Source organism: Neoarius graeffei, chromosome 9 (assembly GCF_027579695.1).
Source record: "Neoarius graeffei isolate fNeoGra1 chromosome 9, fNeoGra1.pri, whole genome shotgun sequence".
Taxonomy (NCBI): Eukaryota; Metazoa; Chordata; class Actinopteri; order Siluriformes; family Ariidae; genus Neoarius; species Neoarius graeffei.
Window position 1 is genome coordinate 13,914,224 of NC_083577.1, and position 14,144 is coordinate 13,928,367.

Consider the following 14,144-nt stretch of genomic DNA (forward strand, 5'->3'; position numbering starts at 1 on the left):
TTATTTTCTTGGCCTATTTATTTGACCTTTATTAAGTGCTGCACACAATTATTAATATTATCAACAGGCCTACCTACAATTTATAATTTTCCACTCACCTTTGCCAGTGTCAATCACCTCAAATAGGCAGATGTTTCTTACCTTGACAGCTTTGATGTTATTTTTTATTAGAAAATAAATAAATGGAATATCTGTGGTATTTCAAATTAAAACAAAGTGTGAAGACTCGATTACTACTTTTGCAAACCACTAGTAAAGATAAACAAATATGTGCTAGGAATCAAGTGTTGATATAGTAGTGTGGATATAGTAGTGGGGATGGCTGTGCCAGGCTAGTAATCTCTACTACACAATGAGGCCTGCTGGTGGTCATATATGTTATATAGCTGACCCATCACAGTCAGGAACGACAATGTGGCCCCCAGAGAAAAAAGTTTGGTGACCACTGGTTTAACGCATAAGCCAAATACACGCGATGCGAGTGGTAAGATGGCGGCAGGATGGCTTCACTCGTCTCCTCAGCGGCGAAGGGGCAATGAGCTCTCCAGATTTTATATGGAGCTCCGTGGTGGGCAGGCAGTATGAATATTCGGAGGCGTCCCACAAGGCTGAGAGTAAGGTTGTGTCCGAAATCACTCACTCATTCACTACTTCCTAATCACTATATAGGGAATTCTATACAGAGAACTATACAGTGAGTAGTGAGTAATTTCGAACACGGTAAAGAACCCGTTTCTCTTTACACTGCGCATGCGCAAATCGAGCAGTGCAGCGTGTGAGAGATGGCGTATACAGCTAAAATCGGGCCCTCGATTTTAAGTAGCGATCTTTCCCAGTTGGGGAGGGAGTGCGAGCGGATGATGGAATGTGGCGCTGATTATTTACACCTGGACGTTATGGACGGGTGAGTTGTAATAGTTTGTCATTTTTATTAACGGTGTTTTTTTTTCTTAACCTGCGGAGTAGCCTTATGAGTTAAGCTTGCACCATCTGTAACGCGAGGAAGTTAAAAGTTGAATTTAAAGTCATGTTATTAATTGCAGTCTGCAGGTTTCGCTATATCAAAAAGACTAAGCAGGAATTTAATTTGATCAGCGTCTGTAAAGCTGCAGATGAACTTCTCTTTGGCTCATCTGTTAAAAAAAAAAACGCTTTTTTGTAAGACTTCCGGTTTTGTAAAAAAATTATTTAAAATGGATGAACGTGAAAACAGTTCAGACATATTTTATTTTAAAAAATAATTTAATAAAATTATTAGCGAGATGAGTGTTTAAATGTAAGCTGATTTTTAATTTTTATACTGTACAGTAAAGGTACAAAGAAAAATATTCGTCCATGTTATATGTAAGGAGGGTAATTTTAGATATATTGGGACAATAAAATTTGCAACTTAAAATCTTTCCTGCCACCAATGGCACCAACATGTTGATTGTATCCTTGTAAAAGAAAAAATGGCATTAATCACCTGAGTGGAAAAAAAAATTGACATGCTTGGTAATATGGGACCGCATATTTGGGAGTGTTCGATGCATTTTTGTTGGTTTAGTTTACTTTTGTCCTCAGTGGGTGGGTGGTTGATTTTGGTTGGGTTCATTCATTCATTTTAATGAATTGGGTTCATTCATTTTAATTTCCCTGAGGAAACCCTCCCAAAGGGATCAATAAAGATCTATATCTATCTATCTATCTATCATTTGTGGCATCAATAAATCAAAATATATTAACAAGAATTAATGGTGCACGATGTAGCACCTTAGTGACATCTAGCGGTGAAGTTGGAGATTGAAATCAACTGAATTTCCCTCACCCCTTTCCAGGGACATAGGCCTAGTGTTTGTTTGGTGCAATAATATGTCAGCAGAGCTGTGGCAGTGCATGGGTCACCACTTTTGGTTTGTTTTATTGGCCGATATGCTAATTAATATTTCAATAATTTTAGGTGGGTTTCTGATAAATTTGTGAGATAAAACTAAAATAAAACACAAGGGTCAAGCACTTAAATTTTTTACAGTTTTCTCCCACAAACTAAAAGCCTGATATATGATTGGTAGGCTGGTGTTTGCTTAGGGTTCATGTGTACACTTGCACTACATGTGCAGGAATAAAAATTGACTTCAAACAGCTTAAAATGTGAGCATATTTTATTGAAACCACCAAAAAATTGCACCAAAAAAAGCAAGAATACAGCTTGACTAATATTTACTTCTTTCTTCTTCTTTGTACCAGCTCTTCCATTTCCCTTGACCGCTTACAGAGCAGGTTACTTGTAACAAGCGTGATACGAAAAACTTGGAGAACAAAAATCTTCAAGCAAAAAAATTCTTTACTAATCCAATCTTAACAGTTACACATGAGCTGGTTCATAAACATTTCAGTCAGAAGACTGTTACTCCTAACCTGACTCTCTTATTTCCACATTTCATGAATGCTCTAGGAAATGCACCATTACAATATCAGACGGGGATATTCTGTATAAGCCAAACCACTGATGTGGGGTAACTTAATGGCAATATAAATAAGCATGAAGGCCAAACATTTTACATAAATGTTTAACAAATTATTAAATGAAAAGGAAACCTATACTGAACACAAGAACTCCTTTATAAGGACTTTCATTTTCTTCATCTTTCTTCTGGTGCTTCTTTTAAAAATGCAAACTGTTCTCTGAAAAATATTCTCCACTTTTTTCCCTTGAAAAATGGTCAAATATTCTTCACTTTTTCATAGTCTGTATTTTTTCTTAGTTACTGACTTATCAAAGTGGACTGGTTTATACCACCAAACTGGTATAATTCAAATATTTGTACAGATAGGCCTCTCAATTACATATATATAAATTTGGGCTCCACTCCAGCCTCTAATAAGAGAGACTTGATTTTGGGCACCCTGTGCACCAGCAAACTAAAATAACCCTCTTTAGTTTGAGCTTATTTCAGGTTATTTTATCATGGAATTATTCAAGAGACTCCCTTTACCCGTTACTTCAACAACGACTTGATTTATAATTGAACAGAGTCGAGAAGAATCTTGGAACAAACAACACTGAAGGAATTCGATTTTCCCGTTGATTTACGAACTGAACACAGAACGACACTGTGGTTTTCATCATGCGTTAGTTAGACCAGGGCGGTTTCTATTTGAGCTATTGAACAGACTGGGGGCTAAGTCCACTTTTCCTGAGGCTTGTATTTTTAAGGGAGCTTGGCATCGATAGGTTGGGGAGGTTACATCTAACTTTACAAGGTAATATTATCACCCACACAAAGATTATGACCTCTTTATTACTGATTTTTTTTTTTTCACTGCTCTTTTTAAATTTGCCATTCACTTCAGTTTCTGTCTCATTATTTTATCGTCTCGTCTCGTCTTCTTCCGCTTATCTGGGACCGGGTCGCGGAGGCAGCAATCTAAGCATGGAAGCCCAAACTTCCCTTTCCCCAGACACCTCGGCCAGCTCCTCGGGAAGAACACCGAGGCGTTCCCAGGCCAGCCGAGAGACATAGTCCCTCCAGTGTGTCCTGGGTCTTCCCCGGGGCCTCCTCCCGGGGGGACATGCCTGGAACACCTCCCCAGGGAGGCGTCCAGGAGGCATCCGAAAAAGATGCCCGAGCCACCTCCGCTGATTCCTCTCGATGTGGAGGAGCAGCGGCTCTACTCCAAGCTCCTCCCGAGTGACTGTGCTTCTCACCCTATCTCTAAGGGAGCGCCCAGCCACCCTGTGAAGGAAACTCATTTCGGCCGCTTGTATCTTGGGGATCTTGTTCTTTCGGTCATTGCCCAAAGCTCATGACCATAGGTGAGAGTCGGAACGTAGATCGACCGGTAAATTGAGAGCTTCGCCTTTTGGCTCAGCTCCTTCTTCACCATGACGGACCAGTAAAGCGACCGCATCACTGCGGAGGCTGCACCGATCCGCCTGTCGATCTCACGCTCCATCCTTCCCTCACTCGTGAACAAGATCCTGAGATACTTGAACTCCTCCACTTGAGGCAGGACTTCTCCACCAACCTGGAGAGGGCAAGCCACCCTTTTCCGGTCGAGAACCATGGCCTCGGACTTGGAGGTGCTGATTCTCATCCCAGCCACTTCACACTTGACTGCAAACCGCCCCAGTGCATGCTGAAGGTCCTGGTTTGAAGAAGCCAACAGGACAACATCATCCGCAAAAAGCAGAGATGAAATCCTGTGGTTCCCAAACAGGATTCCTTCCGGCCCCTGGCTGCACCTAAAATTTCTGTCCATAAAAATTATGAACAGAACCGGTGACAAAGGGCAGCCCTGCCGGAGTCCAACATGCACTGGGAACAGGTCTGACTTACTGCCGGCAATGTGAACCAGACTCCTGCTCCGTTCGTACAGGGACCGGACAGCCCTTAGCAAAGAGCCCCGAACCCCATACTCCCGAAGCACCCCCCACAGAATACCACGGGGGACACAGTTGAATGCCTTCTCCAGATTCACAAAGCACATGTGGACTGGTTGGGCAAACTCCCATGAACCCTCGAGCACCCTATGAAGGGTATAGAGCTGGTTCAGTGTTCCGCGACCAGGACGAAAACTGCATTGTTCCTCCTGGATCCGAGGTTCGACTATTGGTCGAATTCTCCTCTCCAGTACCCTGGAGTAAACCTTCCCTGGGAGGCTGAGAAGTGTGATTCCCCTATAATTGGAGCACACTCTCCGGTCCCCTTTCTTAAAAAGAGGGACCACCACCCCAGTCTGCCACTCCAGAGGCACTGTCCCCGACCGCCACGCGATGTTGCAGAGGCGTCAACCAAGACAGCCCCACAACATCCAGAGACTTGAGATACTCAGGGCGGATCTCATCCACCCCCGGTGCCTTGCCACCGAGGAGCTTGCAAACCACCTCGGTGACTTCGGCTTGGGTAATGGATGAGTCCACCTCTGAGTCATCAGCCTCAGTCTCCTCGGTGGAAGACATGACGGTGGGATTGAGGAAATCCTCAAAGTATTCCTTCCACCGCCCGACAATGTCCCCAGTCGAGGTCAACAGCTCCCCACCCGCACTGTAAACAGTGTTGGCAGAGTACTGCTTCCCCCTCCTGAGGCGCCAGACGGTTTGCCAGAATTTCTTCGAGGCCGACCGATAGTCCTTCTCCATGGCCTCCCTGAACTCCTCCCAGTTCCGAGTTTTTGCCTCCACAACTGCCCGAGCTGCAGCATGCCTGGCCTGCCGATACTCGTCAGCTGCCTCAGGAGTCCCGGAGGTCAACATGGCCCGATAGGACTCCTTCTTCAGCTTGACGGCATCTCTTACTTCCGGTGTCCACCACCAGGTTCGGGGATTGCCGCCACGACAGGCACCGGAGACCTTGCGGCCACAGCTCCGAACAGCTGCGTCCACAATGGAGGTAGAGAACATGGTCCACTCAGACTCAATGTCCCCCGCCTCCCTCGGAAGCTGGGAAAAGCTCTCCCGGAGGTGGGAGTTAAAGACCTCCCCAACAGAGTGCTCGGCCAGACGTTCCCAGCAGACCCTCACCATACGTTTGGGCCTGCCAGGTCTGTCCAGCTTCCTCCTCCGCCAGCGGATCCAACTCACCACCAGGTGGTGATCAGTTGACAGCTCAGCCCCTCTCTTCACCCGAGTGTCCAAGACATAGGGCCGGAGATCAGATGAAACGACTACAAAGTCGATCATTGACCTTCCACCTAAGGTGTCCTGGTGCCACGTGCACTTATGGACACCCCTATGCTCGAACATGGTGTTCGTTATGGACAAACCGTGACTAGCACAGAAGTCCAATAACAAAACACCACTCGGGTTCAGATCGGGGAGGCTGTTCCTCCCAACCACGCCCCTCCAGGTGTCACTGTCGTCGCCCACGTGAGCATTGAAGTCCCCCAGTAGCACAATGGAGTCCCCAGTCTGAGCACCCCTCAGTACCTCTCCCAGGGACTCCAAGAAGGCCGGATACTCTATACTGCTATTTGGCCCGTAGGCACAAACAACAGCAAGAGCCCTCTCCCCAATCCGAAGGCGCAGAGAGGCGACCCTCTCGTTCACTGGGGTAAACTCCAACACATGGCGGCTGAGCTGGGGAGCTATAAGCAAGCCCACACCAGCCCGCCGCTGCTCACCACGGGCGACTCCAGAGAAGTGGAAAGTCCAGCCCCTCTCGAGGAGCTGGGTTCCAGAGCCCAAGCTGTGCGTGGAGGTGAGCCCGACTATCTCTAGCCGGTACCTCTCAACCTCCCGCACAAGCTCAGGCTCTTTTTTTCCCCCCCAGCGAAGTGACATTCCATGTCCCAACAGCCAGCCGCTGTGTCCGGGGATCAGGTCGTCGAGGCCCCTGCCTTCGACTGCCACCCAATCCACACTGCACCAATCCCCTACTGCTACCTCTGTGGGTGGTGAACCCACAGGAGGCATTATTATTATTATTATTATTATTATTATTATTATCATCAACACCCATAATGTCTCAGGAAACCAAGGCATGTGTCAGTTGACTTAATATCACTGGTAAAATTAATCATCAGTCTAATAAAAATGTATCATTTCTCACTTGCATCCTTTAGGATCGCAGAGACACCAATTTTAAGCTACATTATTATAATTAGGCCAAAAAAAGAGAGTTTTCAGGTAACATGAAATACTAAAATTACGGAAGCGTATTAGGGCCACTTGGAGAATATTTTTTTCTAAATTCCGAGATTAAAAGTCGGAAATTTCAAGAAAAAACTCGGAAATTCCGAGAAAAAAAGTCGGAATCTTCGAGAAAAAAAGTCGGAATCTTCGAGAAAAAAAGTCGGAATCTTCGAGAAAAAAAGTCGAAATCTTCGAGAAAAAAAGTCGAAATTATGACATACAAAGAACGCATGCTCTAACTGCTGCCATGGCAACGAATGGCCACCGGAAAGGGAAGTCGTGGAAAGTGGCTGCCAACCGGCCTGGCCCTGAACAATGGAACTTGGCGACGTTGACTCTGAATGCAAGACACAAGGGATGCAGTTGAAAGGTAAGATTATCATTCTGTTCTGTTTGATGTTACATTGCATTGCGGATATGGTTAAGGGTACGCAATATCAATTAGGATCAGAAGTGACACTTACTACCATGCAGGCTGCATGCTACAACCACAAGGCGTACTGCTAGTTTAGAAACCTGGACATGACACTACCCTTAGTAGCCGATCATGTCCGAGTGCTAAACGTTTGTGCGTACAGTGAAACGACACACTTGGTGTCCGTATAATGACTGCAGAAACCCGGTTCATCTAGCTAGTGTTCCTAATATTATGCTAACGCCACTACAGTAGGCCTGAGCCTCGTCTGTAGAGCAGAAGGGTTTCCAAGTCACCTCTAATATTTCAGTCTAGAGACATCAAACATATAATTTGCCTCGGCAGGCTAGATGAATAATTCCACTTGTACCTACCTGAAGTGTCATGAGTCCAGGAGTTAAATTCCTATTAAACGTTTTCTGGTGAGATTAGCCCACTGAATTGTTTTCGTTTTGGATTAATTGGCTATGAAAGTAGTTTAATCAAGGAAGATAACGTTAGCCTAAATTTGGGCTCAGCATGGGATGACTTTTGATGTTATCAGGGAAGCCTGTGGGGATAAAATGGAACAGGCATATCTGTCCATACAATGTGATAGTAAAATATTGTGATTTCTACAGAAAGTATCATACGTGAAAGTTCTGTTATGACTTTTGTCAGTTTAACGCACTGATTTTCATATTTTCCTGTATGAAGTAGTGTTATCACACATGAAAATTAAATACATGATGTCAGAAGCACTTTGCAAATATTATCTGGTGCTACTCAAATTATTCAGTGTTATAATTTAATGCACTTGATCTGAGAATTCATAATGTATATATTTATTGTAGATTGATTCCAGCATCATAAACCTAATGACAGATGACCAGCTAAGGGAATATCTGCCTTCCTATGGTGACCGACTGGCTGTTTTTGGATACTGCAGACGGAAGGAAAAAGAACCCAGAAGTCACAAGTCAAAGGTCTTTGAGCGGCTTAAAGCAAAGATTGCAGGGAAAAAAGCTGATCGTGTGTCTGAGAGTGAGTGTCAAACCACAGCAAGAAATGCTCAGAAGAATGAGAGAAAAATTGAATTGGCATGGTTGCATTTTAGGAAAGGGGAATTTGTGCAGGTACAAACCAAAAAAGGAGGTGGAACCAGAAAAATGAGTGTTCAGAAGGAAAGTAAAAAATCAGACTTGATTGATAAAGCTGTGCAGTTGTTTTTTCCAGGTGGAAGAAATGCAGACGGGAAGCTTGATGATTTTGACTGTGAGTTAACTGACTTTCAGCAGCATTCACTAGATGTTAGTGTCACCGCCTTGTTGGCCACTTTTTTTTGTATTTTGAGTTTACTTTACACACTTTAAGTGGCATGAACTTTAAGTGGTATGCTGCAGGGAATTGTGAATACCTGTTGTGTGCTTTAAGGACAACAAAATGCCTTCTAATAATGGATTAGGCCTACTGTTGTTTTGTGTGCCTGGGAAGAGTTATTATCAGCAGAAAATTCCAGTTATCTTTATAAATAATTTCAGATGAGATGTCATGGATTTTAGTCGGAATTACCAATGTATGACTACTTGTTTACATTTCTCATGGCAACCACTGTTTTACTCCATACAGTTGCTGTTTACAAAAAAAAAAATCTTACTTTTGAAGGCTTCCTTCTGTAAAGATTTTAAGGTGGCATTACAGTTCCAATGAAATTATAGTTTTGCATTCTTTGTAGTGTGATCTTTTAAATATCTGAATAAACAATTCAGTTAAAACTTGTTAGGATTTTGCATTTTTATTCATATTTGCAAATGTTGAATGGTAGAACAATAACTTGACTGCTAATACATTTGATGTGAAAATAAGAAGCTACAGCTTTTAAAGCAGGTATTACAAGTAAAAAAATTTTTTTTTAATTGACAATCAGTTAAACTGCAATATTTCAAATTGTGAATAAAATGGGCAAAGGAAAAAACAAAAAGACATCTCTGAAATGGCCTGTGCCTGTTGAGGTGTCCACGACCATGGCAACATTGACATCATGTGTATCTTGTGGATGTTACGGGATGCTTGAATACAGTACTATCTCATCTTACAACAGGTGACAAGACCGCGTCCAATAAAATTAATGATTTACACCAAGATCATTGTTTATCAGCTGTCTGAGTGTGAGATACAGGTTAACTGTTTCAAACACATTTGTTAATGACAGATTATACTCGGACATTAGGTCCACACAAATGTGAAACACATCCTCATCACATGGAAAGTTTTTGAACATACACTCTTCAAGGCAGACTTCAACTTTCTCCAGGTCCACATTCTGCAAATAGTCTCTGCCTCCGTACAGCTGAGGGACTGCATGTAATATGGAGGGACTCCATGAGGTGAACGAGAGTTGTGGACTTGATGGACTCTGTGGTCATTCCAAGTCGATACAACCCCATCAACTTCTTCCTAGAGATCAGACATAATATTCAGTATATACATTCTGTATTACAGTTTCAGTAACAGTATCCTGATTATTTAAGATGGAGGGGTTGAAATGGTTTCATTTGGGTGGGAGAGGGGGTGGGCACAATACAAACAAACCAGGAGCAGGGGTGTTGAAGTGGGAGGCAAAGTGGGATTCATTATCCAGGACCCAGTAGTAGGGGCCCTGGGCTAGGGATGGGACGGTTTTTTAGGCCGAGGCACTATTGTGTAATGCCATGTGTAACAAATTCTCAGATCAAGTGCATTAAATTATAACACTGAAGAATTTGAGTAGCACCAGATAATATTTGCAAAGTGCTTCTGACATCATGTATTTAATTTTCATGTGTGATAACACTACTTCATACAGGAAAATATGAAAATCAGTGCGTTAAACTGACAAAAGTCATAACAGAACGTTCACGTATGATACTTTCTGTAGAAATCACAATATTTTACTATCACATTGTATGGACAGATATGCCTGTTCCATCTTATCCCCACAGGCTTCCCTGATAACATCAAGTCATCCCATGCTGAGCCCAAATTTAGGCTAACGTTATCTTCCTTGATTAAACTACTTTCATAGCCAATTAATCCAAAACGAAAACAATTCAGTGGGCTAATCTCACCAGAAAACGTTTAATAGGAATTTAACTCCTGGACTCATGACACTTCAGGTAGGTACAAGTGGAATTATTCATCTAGCCTGCCGAGGCAAATTATATGTTTGATGTCTCTAGACTGAAATATTAGAGGTGACTTGGAAACCCTTCTGCTCTACAGACGAGGCTCAGGCCTACTGTAGTGGCGTTAGCATAATATTAGGAACACTAGCTAGATGAACCGGGTTTCTGCAGTCATTATACGGACACCAAGTGTGTCGTTTCACTGTACGCACAAACGTTTAGCACTCGGACATGATCGGCTACTAAGGGTAGTGTCATGTCCAGGTTTCTAAACTAGCAGTACGCCTTGTGGTTGTAGCATGCAGCCTGCATGGTAGTAAGTGTCACTTCTGATCCTAATTGATATTGCGTACCCTTAACCATATCCGCAATGCAATGTAACATCAAACAGAACAGAATGATAATCTTACCTTTCAACTGCATCCCTTGTGTCTTGCATTCAGAGTCAACGTCGCTAAGTTCCATTGTTCAGGGCCAGGCCGGTTGGCAGCCACTTTCCACGACTTCCCTTTCCGGTGGCCATTCGTTGCCATGGCAGCAGTTAGGCAGCTGGGCCATAGAAGGTTCACGCTGCACGCTGCATGCTACACGCTGCACGTTCACGTGAAGAACCGGACCCTGGGCCATTAAACTTCATGCTTGGATGTTCACGTGTTGCGTCTGTTCTACTTTGACCGAGTAACCAACAATATGGACTCTTCGGATGACGACGATTGCCTCATTCTGCTTTTACTGAGACAGAGGAAGAGAAAAAGGAACAGAATTTGGAGCCGAGAACACTTCCTTCTGAGAGAAACCCGTGGTGAATTTCACCGAACATTCTATAATCTGCTTGACAATCCCGATGAAGAACTATTTTTCAGTTATACCATTCAATTATATTTTTTCTGAAGTTTTCCCCTGAAAGCATAGAGTTATCTCCCTAGACCCGTTCTGATTGGCTGGCGCGGCGGTGACTGCATGCATTGACTGGAATTTCCATCTTCACGCCTAGAAAAAAGTGTGCATGTTCATTTCTCGCTTCACACGTGAAGTGTGCAGCGTGCAACGTGAACGCCGTTCTATGGCCCAGAGCAAGTCATGCTACGTTTGTCCACTTTTCTTTACACGCGTGCAGCGTGCAGCGTGCAGCGTGCAGCATGCAGCGTGCAGCGTGCAGCGTGCAGCGTGTAGCATGCAGCGTGTAGCATGTAGCGTGCAGCGTGTAGCGTGCAGCATGCAGCGTGCAGCGTGAACCTTCTATGGCCCAGCTGCCTTAGAGCATGCGTTCTTTGTCATAATTTCGACTTTTAATCTCGAAAATTTCGACTTTTTTTCTCGAATATTTCGACTTTTAATCTCGGAATTTCGAGTTTTTTCTTGAAATTTCCGACTTTTAATCTCGGAATTTAGAAAAAAATATTTTCTCCAAGTGGCCCTAATACGCTTCCGTATAAAATAGGGTCGGTCGGTAGGAAATTTTTTTTTTTTTTTTGTTCAAAAAAATTAACACAAGTAAACATCTTACAAAATCGTATTTTGGTACAGAATCCTTTATACCACACATCATAATAAAATAAGTGTTTTAAATCTTTAAACGAATCAAAAAACACCTTGAAAAATTGTGACTAGTCACTAAGTTAACGAATTTCATACATAAAGAGTCATGAAAAATTAGCTTATTTACTGCACTATGGCCCCAACTAAAGAATGTATTAAACAATAGTGTTTTGTCTGACAGCAGCCAGATGTATTCAACCAATTATAAAACATCAAATTGAAGTAAAATGAATCATAAATTGCAAAAGAGGAGTTTAACATTTGGTCTTTGGTTAAATTAAAGGCAGATATTTTTTGTGAAGTGCCAGTTTGTACACTACCGGTATATAAATATTTTAACACTTCAGTATTAATGACCCCATGACCTCAAACAGTCTTAATTGTTAACAAAAGCTAAGACAGATGTACCTCATAAAAATGTATAATGTTACAGGCGGCTAGCTCCATGACAAGGCCTGTTGAACCCCCCCCGTTGTTAACATTCCAGATGAAATGAATGTACACATTTCTAGATAGTAATGGGTATGGGTGTATTTGATAAAATACATCATATCAAAGATGTATATCTAAATGACTTTAACATTGACTATTAAATTACTGTTTATTTACATTTTAAAAAGCACTTCAAACATGCAGACTTTTTTTTTTTTACCTGTACAACATAGGAGCCATCTGTGTCTTTGGGTAATCTTAGGTGTATTTTCTCATTTGAATTCAGATACAGTGTCACTAAATAACTCCTCTTTCCTAGTGTAGAGAGTACCATTGGACAACCTATCAAAATATAAGTGACACATTCTTAATACAAGTCCATATATACACATACTAAAAACCGTTGAAACACATGAAAATAATGACAAACATTGAAATAAAAAAGAAATCTAAAACCGCTATATATAGATATATGAGAATTAATAAAATGTTCTTCATCTAACACATATTAAAGGCCGTAATATGATGAAACTTTTAATACTGGTAAAATTTCAGAATTTATAGAATAAGTGCACTAAATGGATGGTGTATGGGTCTACCTACCTTTGAAGCTTTTTCTGAAATTCTTTCGTTTTTCCCTTTTCTGAACGTGCTGCCTGCATCATGACATCGAATGCGTTTTCTTGTGTCTTGACACACTCAGGGGTTGGCACTGATTCAAGTTCTACACACCGAAACTGTATCGATCGGATATCAGGAAAAACACTTAATATATCAAATACTGTCATATTGAGATAATCGATATCGTAAAAATCACGATCGGGTGTGCTGGATTCACATTGACACTGTGCTGAAGCCTTCACTCGGACGTTAGGTGTAATGTTGTCAATTGGTCCGTGGAAAGCGTTAAATAATTGAATAAAAGTTTTTGATAAATCGATCGATGCTAGTTTTCTCAGACCTGATGATGGGTGTGAACATCTGCCAACGGTAATACACAATGCATTAAGTTTGTGAACTGCCACTGTCAGTGGCCGCCATGATATTAGTTTATCAGACGACTCGCGCGATCGGCGTGAATATCGCGAGAGTTCGAGTTATGATGTTCTGCGCGAGATGGGTGCGCCTATGTTTATGCATGGGGCCTGATAGAAGTGGCGAAACATCTTACTTTTTATCATTTCTTTCACAACTTGAATGCGTTGAAACAAAGAATTATGACAACGCCGCTTACTCTAAAATATCGAGGGAAATTTGTAATAACTTTATGGTTGGCAATTTCGACGTGGAAATTCTCGATCGGTCGTGTTACCGGAAACGCACTTTTTTTTTTTTCTTTTTTTTTTTAATTTGGCCTTATAACATTCAGAATTCAGACAACATCCAAGTCAGTTGTTTTCTATCTTTTTTTTTTTTTTTTTTTTAGGGCGAAAATACCCGGGGGCTATAGCCCCGAAACGTAACTTGCCGGTGTTCTGCCAACTTGTGCTGCCCTATTTAAAAAATGCTACCGTAGCGCCAATTGACAGCAGAGTCCATTGATTTATGCTACTTTGTCAAAAACTGCTCCCGGTGATTGTTGCTATGATTTATTGTTTTTAATATCTCCTAAAGATATAACTCGCAAAAAGTTACGTTACATATTTATTTACATTACAAACAAGGTCACATGTACTGTCAGAGGTTGGCTTGTATGCGTTGATTGACATTTTTAAAGTAGCACATTTTGATATACCAATATTCTCCATCAAATAATGCTCCCAGTAGATGCACATTCTATTTTACACCCCCAGTCACTCCAAGGGCATGGTCAGATCATGGGAAGCGTGTTTTGATACTCTATTTTCATATTCTGAAGCATAAATTTTAAAGGTAGTGTATTTTGATAGACGTTTGAAGGAAATGTTTCTTCTGCTTTTATGTCTGATGCTACTAACCTTTACGCCCAAACAGTGCACAAACTACTTGCATTTGAGCCTCTGCAGCTATTTTTGCAGATGTT

The 14,144-nt window shown here is 42.1% G+C and overlaps 1 protein-coding gene across 3 annotated transcripts in view; it reads left to right on the forward strand.

Moving 5' to 3' along the window:
* Positions 1–641: 641 nt before the first annotated feature.
* rpe (ribulose-5-phosphate-3-epimerase) overlaps positions 642–14,144 on the forward strand; it is a 164,008-nt gene continuing 150,505 nt past the window's right edge. Inside the window, exon 1 of one of the 3 annotated variants that reach the window (XM_060929035.1) lies at positions 642–904. In XM_060929035.1, coding sequence (XP_060785018.1) covers positions 783–904 — 122 coding nt within the window. In that variant the 5' untranslated portion in view covers positions 642–782. The remainder of the gene's footprint in view (positions 905–14,144) is intronic. The other 2 variants (XM_060929034.1, XM_060929036.1) reach the window with 2 other exon arrangements.